General features: G+C 49.7%; 1 protein-coding gene across 1 annotated transcript in view; it reads right to left on the bottom strand.

Annotated features, from left to right (window-relative positions):
- Window positions 1-259: 259 nt before the first annotated feature.
- Window positions 260-18,751, bottom strand: part of LOC138303647 (glutathione S-transferase kappa 1-like) — a 295,766-nt gene continuing 277,274 nt past the window's right edge. Inside the window, exon 8 of the mRNA XM_069242948.1 lies at window positions 260-1,954. Within this exon, the coding sequence (XP_069099049.1) occupies window positions 1,905-1,954 (50 nt within the window). The 3' untranslated portion in view covers window positions 260-1,904. The remainder of the gene's footprint in view (window positions 1,955-18,751) is intronic.

Below are 18,751 nucleotides of genomic sequence, written 5' to 3' on the forward strand. Positions count from 1 at the left end.
ACATAGTCTAGGCAGAAGTGGTCACTAGTTTAAGTATTTACCATATACTTACAGACACAAGCACAACTGCTCTATGTAGAAGTGGTGACTGCTGACAATGTTTCACCCTCAATCCCCGCACACACCTGCTGTGAGCAGAAGCACTCCCTGTTGTCAGTGTCTAGCTCATCCTCAGTGTTCTAAGACCTTCCTCATATTACACAGCCATTAATGCATTACCGCATACCTCACGCACAAACATTTATACACCAAGACGGACTCCAAAAATGATTTTTAATCAACTTTTTTGATGATTGAATACAGCTAGAGCTGAAAGGTGTGCAGCAGCCAAAGCAAGCCTCCATACACTGAAAAAACTGAAAAGTGTGAGACAGTACATTAAAAGGGAATGTAAAAGTAATGGAGACATCAGTGCGAGAGCCCCCCTCCCAGTAGAATTATTGCAGGAAGTTGGTTGTAAATAATGAGGTCTGTGTAAGGACTGGTGTGATGACAATGACAGTAAGCCGGTGGTGGCACACTGAGGGTAACTGCTCGTCTTCCATAGAGTTCTTATTTGTTCTCATTTTATGTTCAGAGAGACATGCATGAGTTTCTGTTAGCCGTGACAATATGCACATCCTTACGTATAGTCATCCATATTATCCTTGCCCCTGGCTGGTCCTCTCAAGTCCTCATCCCAGTGAAAGGACAACCTGTTGCAGTCTCCGTCCCCCAGGAGGTTGAGATCGATCACACACACTATGGCCCTCATTATAACCCTGGCGGACGGTGGTATTTTGGAGAAAAGTACTGCCACCAGGTTGGCGGTACCTTTCCCCAAAATATGACATTGGTGGTTTGGCTCAAGCCAAACCGCCAATGTATCACTCCGTCCGCCAGGGCGGTAACAACCGCCGGGCTGGAGACTACAGTCTCCAGCCAGGTGGCCGTCACTGTCCCACCCCCGGGATTATGACCCTATCGCCATGGTTTTCGTGGCTTCCTTACCGCCACGAAAACCATGCGTTAGGCACCATCAGTGACAGGGAATCCCTTCCCTGTCAATGATAGAGGTCTTCCCTGCCCCCCTTCCCAGAGTCCTCCCCTATCCTCCCCATTCCCCTCCCACACCCGATATACACGCACATTCACACACCATCATACACCAGATACACACACTCATACCCACATTCACCCACGCATGCATACATCCATTCACACACATCCACACAGTGACATACATACAAGCACACCCGCATTCACACAACACGCAATACACGCACTCACACATCCACACACATACCAAATGCAACGCTCACCCACATTCACTCACACACAAACATACACACACACACACCCTTGTTGGAGCACCCAAATTACCTGACTTCAGGTGGTCCTCCGACAGAAGGCAGGACGGGGCACTGCTTCCAGCAGCGGCATCCGCCAGCTGAACACTGCCAGGCTGCATCATGGGTCATGATGCGGTCTGCGGTGGTCTACTGGCGTGCCATCCACTACCATGACCGTAGCTGGAATTCCGCCATCCTTCCAGCTACGGTCATAATATGGTGGTTGGCTAGTAGCCACGGCGACGGTCTTTTGGTGGCCGTCGCCGTGGCAGTAGGCGGTTTTCACTGCCACTGTCATAATGAGGGCCTATGTCTCTTGGTTCATCTTCTGCAACCTTTTCATGCCATTTCTAAGCCTATATTCCCTTCTAAATATAGCCAGTCACAGTGAACCTCTTGGTAAGTCCAGTTCCATTGCCCATCTAAAGCAAACTTCTAATATACACGTTTACTATGACCTGCTTCCAAATTCAGTCTGTTGTCGAGCGGGCTTGTTCCTTACAGTGGTACACAGACCAAATTATCTTCAAGTGCTTTTCTAGTGATCACAGATTCTTCTACTGGAACGAGCCTCTACAGCAATGACTTCTGCCCTGGTAGGACAGGCCCCATCCACTTCTCACCTGTAGGGGGGTAAGAAAACACGTATCAAGCAAAGGATCCACTGTACAGAGACTTGGGAAAACATTGCGAATGGAAGGGCACTGCTGTCTGAAGGGGAAGTGTAGCAGCCATTTTATGTTCATGATGTTAGAGGGTCGTCAGGAGTAGGGTACAGTCAGTAACATACTGGGTGAGCTTGTGCTTCAATAATAACGCACTGCTAGTTTAGAAGTATATGTCTCAACATTGAAGAGTATTTGATAAGATGGAAAGGGCTGGGACAGAGCCATACATGTGTCAGGAACTGTGAGCGCCCCTAGAGGCTTTGATAGATAGGGTTTTATTTAGAGTGTAGTAGATGGGATATTTCATCACAAACGTGGTAGATACCCCTTCTACTGTATTACTAGTGCATTTTAGCCTGTGGCACTTGATGTATGGCGGGTGAAACATAGGTCACATTATGATGGGGCATCCCATGTGCCAAACTCCAAAATAAGGCCCATAGAGCTTCACAACTTAGTGCAAGATTATTTGACACAGAGGGCTTCCCTTTGTTTCCCTTCAAACAATACACTAGTTACCTATTACAATTCAAAGGTTACGTTATATAGGACTTTCTATAAAGTCACTGGAGAATTGTAATAATTGCTGATATTATTCTTACTTCTGTCGTTCATCCATGTACTCACAAGACTATCCTCATAGAACATACTCTGTTAAACCATTTAGGGGGTCATTTTGACCCTGGCGGTCCAAGACCACCAGGGCTAAAATGCCGGAAGCACCGGCAACAGGCTGGCGGTGCTTCCTGCCCTATTACGCCGCGGTCGCACTGCCGGGGCCGGCGGTTTCCCGCCGTTTTAGCCCCGGCGGTGATAATCCTCCAGGGCAGCGCTGCAAGCAGCGCTGCCCTGGGGATTATGACACCCCTACCGCCAGCCTGTTTCTGGCGGTTTGCACCGCCAGGAAGAGGCTGGCAGTAAGGGGTGTCCTGGGGCCCCTGGGGGCCCCTGCACTGCCCATGCCACTGGCATGGGCATGGCAGGGGCCCCCTAACAGGGCCCCGGCCAGCCTTTCACTGTCTGCATAGCAGACAGTGAAAAGCGCGACGGGTGCAACTGCACCCGTCGCACGGCCACAACACCGCCGGCTCCATTAGGAGCCGACTCCTATGTTGCGGCCTCATCCCCGCTGGGCCGGCGGGGATGTCGTAATGGGGGCCACAGGAGTGCGGCCGCACGGCGGATACCGCTTGGCGGGCGGCAGTAGCCGCCCGCCAAGGTCGTAATGACCCCCTAAATGTTTTGATCAAAGAAGTTCTCAAATGTCTCCAAAACTTCTGTATCATTTTACAGATGTGGCATTCAGCATTAGACTACATTCTAGAAGTGACCTGCAGAGCTACATGCAATACTCCAAAGGAGACCATCAGAATTGGCCACAATACTCTGGATGTGGCCTCCAGATTTGTAAATGACACAGATATACTCTAGATGAGGTCTCCAGAACTGGACAAAATACTCCAGAGTCTTCTTACTAATGTGAGAAATATTTAAACTTTTTATTAGCTCCATGTGAACCCCAACATATCCACTCAAATCAATCTTAACACCTTGCTTAGTCGCATTCAAGTCAGGGAACCCCAGTAGGGGAGATGATTGTTGCAAAACTAGCTTCGGAGGTACCAGATCCTGAAAGAGACACCCACAGAGGAAGTAAGGAAAAGCCCCAACCAGAGGAGATAGATTCATGCCCCTTCAGTAGTGGTCGGCAAGCCATCTAAGAGCCACTGTTAGAGAGAGCATATACATGAAAGGACCTATACCATACATACTCTGTGGATAGATTGTAGATCATTGAAGGAGCTGCTGCCAATGGAAATGCTGTTTTGAAAGATAAGCCCCCAGCAGAAGCAGTGCATTTATCAAAGAGCTTCCCACCTACGACAGTGTATACATGAGTGGCCCTGGGCAGAGTTGGTAGATTCAATCCTCCACTAGAGGGGGTGGAACCAAGGAATAGACCACATCAATGGTGGTGGTTTGAGGGAAAGGACCCTAGCAGAACTGGTAGGTCCATGGAAAAGGTCCAAGTTAAGGTGACCGATTCAAGTAAGAGCCTCCTGAATGGTGGGGGATTCGTGGAAAGGTCCACAGAAGAGGTTAAGGAGTCATGAAGCACGGGGAGGGAACTGATGGGGTAGTGGATCCTCTGAAGACAGCTCACAGCAGCAGAGGTGGTTCAGTGGAAGAATTAAGAGCACAGGCTTGACGCTTCTGACTTCAGCTCCCAGCACAGAGCAACCTCGGTGACAGTAGCCAAAATCAATTGTCAAGGTCTTCTGGCTCAATGCCCAGCTTCTTCTACAATGAATCGTGGCTTCCAAGCACAACTCTTATGGAGGTCAAACCCCAGATCCTCATATACAGGCGGCGTATTGGCGCGCTGCAGCGCTGTGAGAGGGTGAGTGGGCGACATCTGGTCAGCATCTCTTGCCCTCCCCAGTGCAGCTTCTGCTGCTGCTGCTGCTGCTTGGGACGAACTGAGAGCTTGCCTGACTCTCAGTTCAAGGCCCACCTCCACCCACAGGCTCCTGCCTGCACCTCATCCCTGGTGGCCTAGTGGCCATCTTCAAGTAAGTATCTTCTGTCTCTCTTCACTCCTGCCATTTACTTTCTTACTTCTGTTTCTTTTTATATCTCTTTTTCATTTGTCTCCCTCTTGCTTTTTTTCCCCGCGTCGCTGCTGTCCCTGTGGCCGTGCTCTCCCCCACGAAGCGCTTTTCCCACCCTCCCACCTCCCAGCTAACCGGATCCCCTGCCTCCCTCCTCTTCTTAAAGGCGGCCGCAGTGTGGCCATGCTGCTGACTCGGTAAAGGCGCACCAAAGGCAAGCCTGTTTGCACCTGTCCGCACCTGGACCGCACCCAGCACCACGGACCCTTGTTCTCGCCCCATCCGTCAGTTCAATCATCAGCCTGCCACCAAGCTGATCCCAGGAACACCCATGGATCTTTTTCTTGCTGCGCCTGCTCCAGCACCCTCCAAGGACCACCCCATGATCCCACACCAAGTACGGACAGCCATCTCAAGTGCACACTCCTCAACACACGTGCCCTAGTCAAGCATCCAGTAAAAGTCTGGGACCTCCTTGACTCAACAGCCATGGACATCTCCTTCTCAGAGACTTGGATCACCCTCACCGCTGCCCAGACATCGCCACAGCCATCCCAGACAACTACAAAATCATCCACAAGGACAGAGCCAACTGGCCTGGAGGAGACATTGCCATAATCTACAAGAGCGCCCTCCGCCTGACTACCACCATCAAGTCGCAGTCTGAGTCAACTCACGAGCACCTACATTTCCAGATCCAGACCAACCCAAACACCTCTCTAGGTGGCACCCTCATCTACAGGCCACCAGGATCCCGACCCCAGTTATGGGAAGACATCGCCGACCTCGTCACCCCCCTAAGCGTTCACCTCCTCCAATTACATCCTACTCGGAGTCCTCAAATTCCACCTTGATACCCACAATGACCCCAACACCTCAAACCTCCTGGACAACCTCACAATTCTTGGCCTCAAACAACTCGTCAACGTCCCCACTCATAGAGTTGGACACATTCTTGACCCAGTTTTCTCAGCAGGGGACAACATCACCATCTCCCACACCTCTGAACACCATTGGACTAAACACAAGTGCATCCACTTCACCTATACAAAGAACACTACACGCCTCTACACCCCGCTCCCCTGGCAGACACTGGGGCAAAGTCAGGGAAGCACAACTCACCAACGCTCTCAACCACTCCTTCCCACCGGATGCAAATGAAACCGCAAGCAACCTACACCGCTGGCTCTCAAACTGCACCGCCAATGTAGCCCCCCTAAAGAAAACATCAGGGAATTGACATAGAAAACACCCAAGTGGTTTATGACAGACGTACAGGAATCCAGGCGCTCCTGCAGATGACTGGAATGTAAATGGAGGCTCAGCAAATCCCCCGAAGACCGCCCAACCTACAAAAATACATTCATCATGCACCACCAAAACGTCAGAGCCACCAAAAAAGCCGCCTTTGAAGCATGCCTCAACACCAGCGCTCACAATGGCAAAGAACGCTTCCTCATCATCCAAGAATCACCAACCCCGGGACAGACACCTCTTCCATCCCTCCCTCTCTCCCTTCCTCCCTCCCAAGACCTCTGCAACAACCTTGCCACCTTCTTTCACCGTAAGATCCAGGACATCTATGAAGGCTTCAGGAACCAAATCCGGCCAGCATCACTCGCCACCACGGACCTAGCACCTCACCAGATACTGAACTCCTGGACCCCCATCACCATAAAGGCCACCCAAAGACTGATGAACTCTATCCACTCAGGAGCACCCTCGGATCCATGCCCTCATCACATCCTCAACCTGGCCAGCACCACAATAGCACCAGAGCTCTGCCGAACCATCAACTGATCCTTTGAGACCTCCACATTCCTCTCAGCCTGGAAGCACGCCGAAATCAGCCCGCTACTCAAGAAACTCACTGCCAACCCTAGGGAGCTGAAGAACTACATATCCATCTCTCTGCTCCCTTTCCCATCCAAGGTAACAGAGAAAGACGTCAACCAGCAACTCACCAAATTCCTTGAGACACACCATATCCTAGACCCATCCCAGTCTGGATTCAGAAGCAACCACAGCACTGAAACTGCACTCTTAGCAGCCACCAATGACATACGCATCATACTGGACTTCGAAGGCACGGCCGCACTCATCCTCCTCAACCTCTCCACCGCATTTGACACCGTTCCCCGCTCCACCCTCTGCAACAGACTGCATGACGCCGAAATCTGAGGCAAAGCCCTGGATTGGAACAGGTCCTTCCTCACTGGAAGAACACACAGGGTCAGACTACTGTTGTTCACGTCAGAACCTGAAGACACTTGCTGCGGAGTGCCCCAAGGATCTTCACTCAGCCCGATGCTTTTCAACATCTACATGGCCCCACTTGCCAAGATCACTAAACAACACGTTCTAAACATAGTCTCGTATGCCAACGACACCCAACTGATTCTGTCCAAGGACTCTGCTCAAGCCAAGAGGAATTTCCACAACGCGATGAGAGCAGTCGCCGCCTGGATGAAGGCCAGCTGCCTCAAGCTCAACTCGGACAAGACAGAGATCCTCGTGATCGGCTCCACCCCTTCTGCCTGGAACGATTCCTGGTGGCCCACTGCTCTGAGTAATGCCCCCGTCCCCACTGACCATGCGCACAACCTGGGCATCATCCTGGACTCCTCTATCGATGACCTGTTAGGTCAACACGTCTCTTCGTCATGCTTCCACACACTCCGACTCCTGCGGAAATTTTTCGATTGGATTCTCCCTGACACAAGGAAGACAGTCACCCACACACTCATCACTAGCAAACTGGACTACAGCAATGCACTCTATGCCGGCATCACCTAGAAACTTCAATCAAGAATATAAACAGTCCAAAATACAGCAGCCAGACTCATCCTGGACATCCACCAACACACCTGCATCTCCTCCCACCTGAGAGACCTACACTGGCTCACAGTCTACAAGCTCATGACATACAAACTCCTGATCCACACCTACAAGGCACTGCACAACATAGGACCGGCATGCCTCAACCACCACCTCACCTTCTACGTACCCAGCAGACATCTCCGTATCTCCCAGCGCACCCTTGCAGCCGCCCCCAAGATCCGGAAAAAGTATAGCAGGAGGAAGATCCTTCTCATACCTAGCAGCCTGGACGTGGAACACCCTTCCCCTCAAGCTCAAGCAGACCGCATCACTGAAGCAGTTCAGGAAGGAACTCAAGACCTTGCTCTTCGACTGAGCAGCACACCCACATACAGCACCTTGAGACCCAATGGGTGATTAGCCGTGCTCTACAGATCCTTGATTGATTGACATAAGGAGGTACTGGTGTTCTTGGAGTAGTCTTTGACCTTTGTACAAGCTTCCCCTGAATTTCTTTCCTACTTGATGCTGTAGGAAATATTGTCAGGACTCTCTGCTTGACTGGGTGGTGCACCTAATGAACTTTCCACCTCACAGTAAAGGCCCATGAGATCCTCGGGTCCAAAGACCAGCAAAGATTCAGATGGTTCCTGTTGCTGCATGAACACTGGATGAAGGTCTGACAAAGGGAACTTAGAATTGCATTTGGGGGAGAACTGGAAAGGTGTTTTCTCCATTACCTATCCTCTTCCAAAGAGTCATTCTCATGTTACCTGGTCCTGCGAAAATCCTTACTACCCCACCCCGACAGTTGAATTCCAAGAAACAACGATAAAGAGAAGTCTTTTAATGTTCCGTGTTGAAAGTTCAGTGCTTGGACTGAAATGGTTCTGGTTGCAGCTCAGCGACATAGGAACTCAAGATGAGCAGTCAAATCAAATGGTGAAAAAAGCAATTGTTAGACCTGACAGCCTTAGGTTGGTCTTCCCTAACTTTTTGCCTGCCTCCCTCCACTTTTCAGATACAGTTTTTGCTGGTTTTAACTCTGTGCACTTTACCACTGCTAACCAGTGCTAAAGTGCATATGCTCTCTCCCGTTAAACATGGTAACATTTGATCATACCCAATTGGACTATTTAATTTACTTATAAGTCCCTGGTAAGTGCACTATATGTGCCCAGGACCTGTAGATTAAATGCTACTGGTGGGCCTGCAGCACTGATTGTGCCACCCACTTAAGTAGCCCCTTAACCCTGTCTCAGGCTTGCAATTGCAAGGCCTGCATGTGCAGTTTCACTGCCAATTCGACTTGGCATTTAAAAGTACTTGCCAAGCCTAAGACTTCCCCTTTTCTACATATAAGTCACCCCTAAGGTGTGCCCTAGGTAACCCATAGGGCAGGGTGCAGTGTAGGCAAGAGGCAGGACATGTACCTCTGTTTACATGTCATGGTAATGTAAAACTCTTAAATTAGTTTTTACACTGGTGTGAGGTCTGCACCCTTCATAGGCTAACATTGGGGCTGCCCTCATATATTGTTTGAGTGGTAGTGCTGATCTGAAAGGAGTAGGAAGGTCATATTTAGTATGGCTAGAATGGTGATACAAAATCCTGCTGACTGGGTAAGTTGGATTTAATATTACTATTTTAGAAATGCCACTTTTAGAAAGTGAGTATTTCTCTGCACTTAAATCCTTCTGTGCCTTACAATCCACTTCTGGCTGTGTTTAGTTGACAGCTCCCTTGTGCATTCATTCAGACACACCCCAAACACAGGATACTCAGCCTCACTTTCATACATCTGCATTTTGAATGGGTCTTCCTGGGCTGGGAGGGTGGAGGGCCTGACACTTGTATGTCAAAGGACAGTAGCCTGCCCTCACACAAAGGACTGTCACACCACCTACTGGGACCTTAACAGACAGGATTGAACTGAAAGGGGACCTGGTGCACTTCTAAGTCACTCTTTGAGGTCTCCCCCACTTCAAAGGCACATTTAGTATTTAAACAGGGCCTCTGCCCCTACCAACTCAGACACTTCCTGGAGAAGAGAACCTAAACCAGAACTTGCATCCTGCCAAGAAGAACTGCCTGGCTGCCCAAAGGACTCACCTGTCTGCTTTCTGTGAAGGACTGCTGCCTTGCTGTTGCCCTGCTGCCTTGCTGCTGTCTGTCTGTGGTGAAGAAGTGCTCTCCAAGGGCTTGGATAGAGGTAGCCTCCTGTTCCCTGAAGTCTCAGTACCAAAAAGACTTAGGGGGTGATTCCTACCCTGGCGGTCCGAGACCGCCAGGGTAGGGGACGGAGGATGCACCGCCAACAGGCTGGTGGTGCATCAAGGGCAATTCTGACCGCGGCGGTACAGCCGCGGTCAGAAACGGAAAACCGGCTTTGTCCCGCCGGTTTCCCGCTGCCCCAGGGAATCCTCCATGGCGGCGCTGCTTGCAGCGCCGCCATGGGGATTCCGACCCCCTTACCGCCATCCTGTTCCTGGCGGTTTTCACCGCCAGGAACAGGATGGCGGTAACGGGTGTCGTGGGGCCCCTGGGGGGCCCTGCTGTGCCCTTGTCACTGGCATGGGCACTGCAGGGGCCCCCTAACAGGGCCCCACAAAGATTTTCAGTGTCTGCAATGCAGACACTGAAAATCGCGACGGGTGCAACTGCACCCGTCGCACCCTTTCCACTCCGCCGGCTCCATTCGGAGCCGGCATCCTCGTGGAAGGGGGTTTCCCGCCGGGCGGGCGGGCGGCCTTCTGGCGGTCCCCCGCCAGCCCAGCGGGAAACTCAGAATGACCGCCGCGGTCTTTTGACCGCGGTGTGGTCTTCTGGCGGTTCCCGCTTGGCGGGCCCTTAATCACTATAAGAAGGACTCCTTGTGCGGCGAAATTCGAAACACAGCCTGCCAGAAACGATGCACAGCCTGCACCGTGGTGAAAAATTCACTGCACGACGAACCGGAACGACGCAGCCCTACTTCGCATCAAGAAGACTGACATAGTGCCAACGTAGCGACTGGAAATTCGACGCACGGCCCACTGGATCGACGCACAGCCGAGCTGGATAATGCAGCCTGACATCTAGAGGAATCAACGCAGCTCCACGCGTGCAGTAGAAATTTTGACGCAACGGCCACCGAATTGACACATTTCCTGTGACTCCATCCTGCCAATGCAGGAAATCGACACATCATCGCGGGCGGCCGAAAAACCCCGCAACCCGAAGAGGATCCACGGGCGAGCACCGGAAATCGACGCACAGCCGCCCCTTCATGAAAACTAAACGACGCATCGCCGTGTGCGGCCCGAGAAATCAACGCACACCCCTTTGTTTCCACGCATCTCCTCTGCGGCTCTTGGCAGAGATGTTGCACACGAACCAGGTACTTTGTGCTTGAAAGAGACATTTATTGCTTTTAAAAGACTTAAGACACTTTATATCACTTTTATAGTGATATCTCAACATGTACTTATTGCATTTTAATCGTTTTGACTTGCATCTTATTAGATAAATATTATATAAATACACTGTGTGGTGTATTTTTGTGGTGCTATACTGTGTTATTGCATGATCTATTGCACAAATACTTTACTTTACACGTTGCCTTCTAAGTTAAGCCTGACTGCTCAGTGCCAAGCTACAAGAGGGTGGGCATAGGATAATTTGGATTGTGTGTGATTTACCCCGACTAGAGTGAGGGTCCTTGCTTGGACAGGAGGTAACATGACTGCCAACCAAAGCCCCCATTTCTAACAGCAATCTATTGAAGAGTCTTTTTGGCCTGCTTTGTGGGGTTCAGGGAGGAGTCCCGAGATATTTCAAGAGTGAAAACATTTTTAAAGAAAATCATCTTGCAGATTTCGACAGCAATATGCAGAATGTGTGATCTGCAGCAGCACATGCTACAAACATAATGTTAGACCTTAAAGGTATGTACCTCAAATAAAGGGGGTATGAGTACCTAGCGGGGTTCTTTACCTTGCATTATAGAAATCATGTGTCATATGTGATGTCTGACATAATAAGTAAATCCCATCCAAGGGACCAAGGTGGGTTGGGTGGAGGTTGAGCAGTCAGGACAAACCTCTCCAAAATTAGCCTTCTCCACCCAATTAAGGCGATGTGTGTACCCGGCATAATTTTTCACTGTGCTTGTCCCAATGGATCCCAAAGGGAATGTGGTGCACTTACATTCGGAAAAGAACCCTTCCCTGGACAGAGTGGACTTTGCCAACTTTAGACCACCTGCACAAGTTTTTTTTGTCCGTGTTAGTGTGGGACCAGCGACGGCCATCAAACTTCAGAAGATGATTGTGTCAGTTGATATTCTGGAAACCTTTCAGGTCAGTTTCAGAACTGGTAGTGGAACAAAGTTGCCTTTCATTTCTGTTTTGAACTGTTTTGACTATCCAGATCCCCCTCTGGTTAGACAGAAATCTGGATGTCGATTCCATATGTGCCTGAACAAAACTGAAAGGTGGATAAATAAGAAGAAGGTTAGGCTTAAAAAAGCTACGTATTTCTTAATTTGTCTTATGAAAACGATAACCTTCTTATGGCTGGCATTACTGAGCAACAAACCAGCCTTTTTATTGCTATTATTTTAAAGATTTTCCTGACCTTGTTATCTCAAGTTTCCTATCTGAGGGTCCCTCTTAAGGTCAGAGTTTACGTTGGGGATATGTGGTCCCTTTTAACTCAAGGACCGAGAACAACATTAATGACAAACACGAGCTGGAAACCTAATTATTTCCACTTTGTGCTTCTAGTACCACTTTTGTTATACATAGTTGTAAGGAAATGCCTCCTTGGCATGGTTACCCCCGACTTCTTGCCTTTGCTGATGCCAAGTTATGATTTGAAAGTGTGCTTAGGTCTGCTAACCAGGCCCCAGCAACAGTGTTCTTTCCCTAACCTGTACCTTTGTTTCCACAATTGGCACACCCTGGCATCCAGGTAAGTCCCTTGTAACTGGTACCCCTGGTACCAAGGGCCCTGATGCCAGGGAAGGTCTCTAAGGGCTGCAGCATGTCTTATGCCACCCTGGGGACCCCTCACTCAGCACAGACACACTGCTTGCCAGCTTGTGTGTGCTAGTTGGGATAAAACGACTAAGTCGACATGGCACTCCCCTCAGGGTGCCATGCCAACCTCACACTGCCTACAGGTATAGATAAGTTACCCCTCTAGCAGGCCTTACAGCCCTAAGGCAGGGTGCACTATACCATAGGTGAGGGCATAAGTGCATGAGCACTATGCCCCTACAGTGTCTAAGCAAAACCTTAGACATTGTAAGTGCAGGGTAGCCATAAGAGTATATGGTCTGGGAGTCTGTCATGCACAAACTCCACAGCACCATAATGGCTACACTGAAAACTGAAGTTTGGTATCAAACCTCTCAGTACAATGAATGCACACTGATGCCAGTGTACATTTTATTGTAACATACACCCCAGAGGGAACCTTGGAGGTGCCCCCTGAAACCTTAACCGACTATCCGTGTAGGCTGACTAGTTTTAGCAGCCTGCCACACACCAGACATGTTGCTGGCCACATGGGCAGAGTGCCTTTGTCACTCTGTGGCTAGTAACAAAGCCTGTACTGGGTGGAGGTGCTTTTCACCTCCCCCTGCAGGAACTGTAACACCTGGCGGTGATCCTCAAAGGCTCACCCCCTTTGTTACAGCATCCCAGGGCACTCCAGCTGGTGGAGTTGCCTGCCCCCTCCGGCCACGGCCCCACTTTTGGCGGCAAGGCCGGAGGAGATAATGAGAAAAACAAGGAGGAGTCACTGGCCAGTCAGGACAGCCCCTAAGGTGTCCTGAGCTGAGGTGACTCTAACTTTTAGAAATCCTCCATCTTGCAGATGGAGGATTCCCCCAATAGGGATAGGGATGTGCCCCCCTCCCCTCAGGGAGGAGGCACAAAGAGGGTGTAGCCACCCTCAGGGCTAGTAGCCATTGGCTACTAACCCCCCAGACCTAAACACACCCCTAAATCGAGTATTTAGGTGCTCCCAGAACGCAGCAAGATAGATTCTTGCAACCTAAGAAGAAGAGGACTGCTGAACTGAAAAACCTGCAGAGAAGACGGAGACACCAACTGCTTTGGCCCCAGCTCTACCGGCCTGTCTCCCCCCTTCTAAAGACACTGCTCTAGCGACGCGTTCCCAGGGTCCAGCAGCCTCTGAAGCCTCAGAGGACTACCCTGCATCTAGAAGGACCAAGAACTCCTGAGGACAGTGGCTCTGTTCCCCAAAGACTGCAACTTTGCAACAAAGAAGCAACTTAGAAACAACACACGTTGCCCGCCGGAAGCTTGAGACTTTGCACTCTGCACCCGACGCCCCCGGCTCGACTTGTGGAGAACAAACACCACAGGGAGGACTCCCCGACGACTACGAGACCGTGAGTAGCCAGAGTTGACCCCCCTGATCCCCCACAGCGACGCCTGCAGAGGGAATCCCGAGGCTCCCCTGACCGCGTCTGCCTGCTTCAAAGACCCGACGCCTGGTAAAGACACTGCACCCGCAGCCCCCAGGACGTGAAGGATCCGACCTCCAGTGCAGGAGCGACCCCCAGGTGGCCCTCTCCCTTGCGCAGGTGGTGGCTACACCGAGGAGCCCCCCCCCTTGCCTGCCTGCATCGCTGAAGAGACCTCTTGGTCTCCCATTGAATCCTATTGCGAACCCGACGCCTGTTTGCACACTGCACCCGGCCGCCCCCGTGCTGCTGAGGGTGTACTTTTTGTGTGGACTTGTGTCCCCCCCAGTGCCCTACAAAACCCCCCTGGTCTGCCCTCCGAAGACGTGGGTACTTACCTGCTGGCAGACTGGAACCGGGGCACCCCCTTCTCCATCGAAGCCTATGTGTTTTGGGCACCACTTTGACCTCTGCACCTGACCGGCCCTGAGCTGCTGGTGTGGTAACTTTGGGGTTGCTCTGAACCCCCAACGGTGGGCTACCTTGGACCCAAACTTAAACCCGTAGGTGGTTTACTTACCTGCAAAAACTAACAAACACTTACCTCCCCCAGGAACTGTTGAAAATTGCACAGTGTCTAGTTTTAAAATAGCTATATGTCATTTATTTGAAAACTGTATATGCTATTTCGCTAATTCAAAGTTCCTAAAGTTCCTACATGAAATACCTTTCATTTGAAGTATTACTTGTAAATCTTGAACCTGTGGTTCTTAAAATAAACTAAGAAAAGATATTTTTCTATACAAAAACCTATTGGCCTGGAATTGTCTTTGAGTGTGTGTTCCTCATTTATTGCCTGTGTGTGTACACCAAATGCTTAAAACTACTCTCTGATAGGCCTACTGCTCGAACACACTACCACAAAATAGAGCATTAGAATTATCTCTTTTTGCCACTGTCTTACCTCTAAGGGGAACCCTTGGACTCTGTGCATACTATTCCTTACTTTGAAATAGTGCATACAGAGCCAACTTCCTACAATAGTCTTGTAGCAACAAGGTGCTTTTTGGACTCGTGCTCAATAACATAACTAGAATTCAAACATTTTTTCAGGTGATGAAGTCAGACCTAGAATTTAGATCTCATGCTTCCACAATCAATAAAGTAAGTCACCATCCCATATTTTCATCCCTGTATACCACATACCCTTTCCACTGCCACTTATCTTCCTCTTAACATGTTCGACCCGCTCACCATGTCCATTTAATTATTCATACACCACATCTCTTGTGTAGTGTTCTGCTCGTGATTTAACCTAATTTGGTCGCAGACTGTCTTTGAAATATTATGTATACTTTCCCCGTGGGAATAGTGGGTCTAAAATGAATATGCATTGAATGATATAACGCCTTTAGTTCGGTTATTGACATGGGTCCATATTCCAAATGAAAACTACAATTAGTCTAGCTGAAAATGCTGGGTGTATTGAATTGGCGACAAAAGCTATGCCAGCTGTATGATTCTGTCAGATAATGTTGAAAGACATGTAGGTAAGTTGCAGTTTAACTTTTTGAGGCTGAGGGTAGACATATTTCTATGTTCAGACAACATTTTGGAGGACTTTTTTAGTGCGATATTTTGTGGCCTTTGTAGGAAAGTACCTTCTTTCTTAGCATGGTTCCCCTCTTTTTCTGCCTGATGTCAGTGTGCTTGACTGTGTTCACTGGTATCCTTCTAACTAGGACCCCAGTGATTATGCTCTCTCTCCCAAAACTCTATATTCATTTCACAATTCGCATACTGGTGCCCCCATATAAGTCCCTAGTATATTGTAATATTGTACCTAGGTACACAGGGCATTGGGGTTCGAGGGGATCCCTATGGGCTGCATCACTTATTCTGCCACCCATAGGGAGCCCATGCAAAAGGTTCCGTAGGCCTGCCATTGCAGTCTGTGTGAACTGGGTGCGTGCACTCATTTTCACTATAGGTCACTACACCAGGTCACTATAAGTCACCTCTATGGTAGGCCCTCCCAGCCCAGAAGGCAGGGTGCATGTACCTGTGTGTGAGGGCACCCCTGCACTAGCAGAGTTGCCCCCACAAACTCCACACCCACTTCTCTGGACTTTGTGAGTGCGGGGATGCCATTTTAGCATGCACTGGACGTAGGTCAACACCTATGTCCACCTACATAACGGTAACTCCAAACCTAGGCATGTTGGCATCAACCACGTTGGAGGGGTGTTACACCCTCTCCCTTTGGAAATAGGTGTTACATGGCTTGGGAGGGGTGGCCTCCCTAAGCCACTGGTATGTTTTGAAGGGCACATTTGGTGCTGTACATGCATAAACCAGTCCACACCCGTTTAGTAACCTCAAGTCCCTGCTCTGGCACGAAACTGGACAATGGAAAGGGGAGTGGCGACTCCCCTGTCCATCACCACCCCAGGGGCAGTGCCCAGAGCTCCTCCAGAGGGTCCCGGGGTTTTGCCATCTTGAATCCAAGGTTGGCAAAGAACTCTGGGACGTCTGAGTGGCCCGGCCAGGCAGGTGACACCAAAGCCCCCTCCTGATAGGTGGTCACCCAGCTAGGTGACAAATCCCCCTTTCAGGGCTATTTAGGGTCTCTCTTTTAGGTGGCTCCTCAGATTCGGCTTGCAAGATTCCAGCAGGATTTCTCTGCATCCCTTACTTCGACGTCTGACCAAAGAAACTGCATCTGGACTCTCCAGGACCCGACAATCTGCAACAAAGACGAAGACTTCGCCTGCAACATTGTTTCTCTGAGCTCCTTCCAGCTTCTGTAACATTTCCCCAGTCGTGCATCCTCTGAGGACAGCCCGTCTTCAGTCTGCACAGGAAAGAAGAAGGAATCTCCTTTGGAGTGAAGGAGTCACTCCCCTGCATCTGCAGGCACCAACAGCAACGACGACCGGCTGCGTGGATCCCCTCTCCTCATGAGCTGAGTGGATCCTGCAACATGGGTTGTGGTGAGAAATGGTCCAAACGGTCCTTTCTACGAGCTGTCCAACTTTGGTGGAGGTAAGCCCTTGCCATCCCATGCAGGACAGTACCCCCATGCACCACGTCCTCTGCAGCTGCCAAGGCCTGTTGGCATTTCTTTCCAGGGTTCTTCAGTTTTCATGTAGCTCCAGCCGTAAGCACTCCTTCCTGCGATGCACAGCTCTCTAAGTGGTTCTCCTGCGGCGTGGGACTCCTTTTCGTAGTGATGCATGGGCTTTTGCACCTTTTTTTGTACCCGTTCTGTGGGACTCCTGTGTGTGCTGCCTGGGCTTCTGTGGGCTCTCTGTGATTATAAGGGTCCCCTCTGACTCCCCCTCCTGGTTGAGTCCTCCTGGGCCTTGTTGGTCCGCGGCAGCACCACTTTCCGCAAATCACGAGTTTTGCCTGTGCCAAGGCTTGTTGGTGGAATCCGGACACGCAAACCATACTGCAATCTTCCTTCTGGCATGGGACATCACATGCATCCTCCAGGAACTCGACTCCGACTCCAGGGCTGCAGTGCTGACTTTCTTCCTGCACCGTTGACCAACTCCTGCAATCCTCAGCTTGGTGGGTAGGGCCTCCGGCCCTCACTGGACTCTGCTTTGTCTTCTGGACTTGGTCCCCTCTTTCCACAGGTCTTCCTCTTCAGGAATTCACAGTTGGTTTCTTGCAGTCATCTCTGGGTTTTTCAATTCTCTTCTGTCCTTCTAAGTGGGTGTTCTGGGGAAACTCTAGTAATGTACTCCTGCTTTCCTGGTTTCTGGGGGGTGTTGTGGTACTTACCTTTGTGCTTTCCTAATACCCCCAGCAACCCTCTACACACTGCACTTACCTGGGTGCGGGTGACACTCTCGCTTTCCATTTTTTTAGTATATGGTTTCGCTCTCCCTAGGTGCACTATTCTCTACTGTGTTTTACACTATTTGCACTGTTTTCTAACTATTCGTCTGCCTATTTCTGACAACTAGTGTATATAACTTGTGTATTACTTGCCTCCTAAGGAAGTATTGCCTCTATAGTAATTTTGGTGTTGTGTTACCAAAATAATGCACCTTTATTTTTGTAACACTGAGTGTATTCTTTCATGTGTGTAAGTGCTGTGTGACTACAGTGGTATTGCATGAGCTTTGCATGTTTCCTAGATAAGCCTTGGCTGCTCATCCACAGCTACCTCTAGAGAGCCTGGCTTCTAGACACTTCATACACTTCACTAAGAGGGGATACCTGGACCTGGTATGAGGTGTAAGTACCATAGTTACCCACTACACACCAGGCCAGCTTCCTACAGCCTTTCCTTGTCTTCAGGCAGTTTCATCTAAAGACTTATTTGCAGTCCCCTAGATGGTATCTTTTCCTCTTTGGTATTATCTTTTGCCAGTGCTGAACTTCATTCTGCTGCCTGAAGATTGTGGTTCTAGCCACAATGTGTTACCAGTTTGTTACTGAACCATAGATCAAGTAATGGAGTACAGTCCTGTGTTAAAGTCCAAGATGCTTATGGCCTCATTCCATGTTGGGCAGAGTGGATTTAGCAATTAGTTTGTCTTGGCTGGAATTCATGTAATTGTTTTTTTCCTCGGTGTGGCACTGAAACCAGGGACCCCCCATAAACATATCAGTCTTTTACCACCCTAAAAAGGATGGTCTACTTTGAGTTGCTAGGTCACGGTACTTCTGTAAGAGAATACAAGCAAACCTTGAATATATTTGTTGTTTTTATCTCATTGATGACGGGCAACTTCAGACTAGTGGCCTGGGCAGCTTTTTTTTAAATAATTCATAAACTGTGTAAGTGCGATGGAAACTTTATCGTAAGGATTGGCTAGGATATGTAACAGTTCCCAGACAGCTGTCTTCCTATGTTAGTGTTTGTATCCATCTTTAATTTGTCCA

This window comes from Pleurodeles waltl, chromosome 7 (genome assembly GCF_031143425.1).
Source record: "Pleurodeles waltl isolate 20211129_DDA chromosome 7, aPleWal1.hap1.20221129, whole genome shotgun sequence".
NCBI lineage: Eukaryota > Metazoa > Chordata > Amphibia > Caudata > Salamandridae > Pleurodeles > Pleurodeles waltl.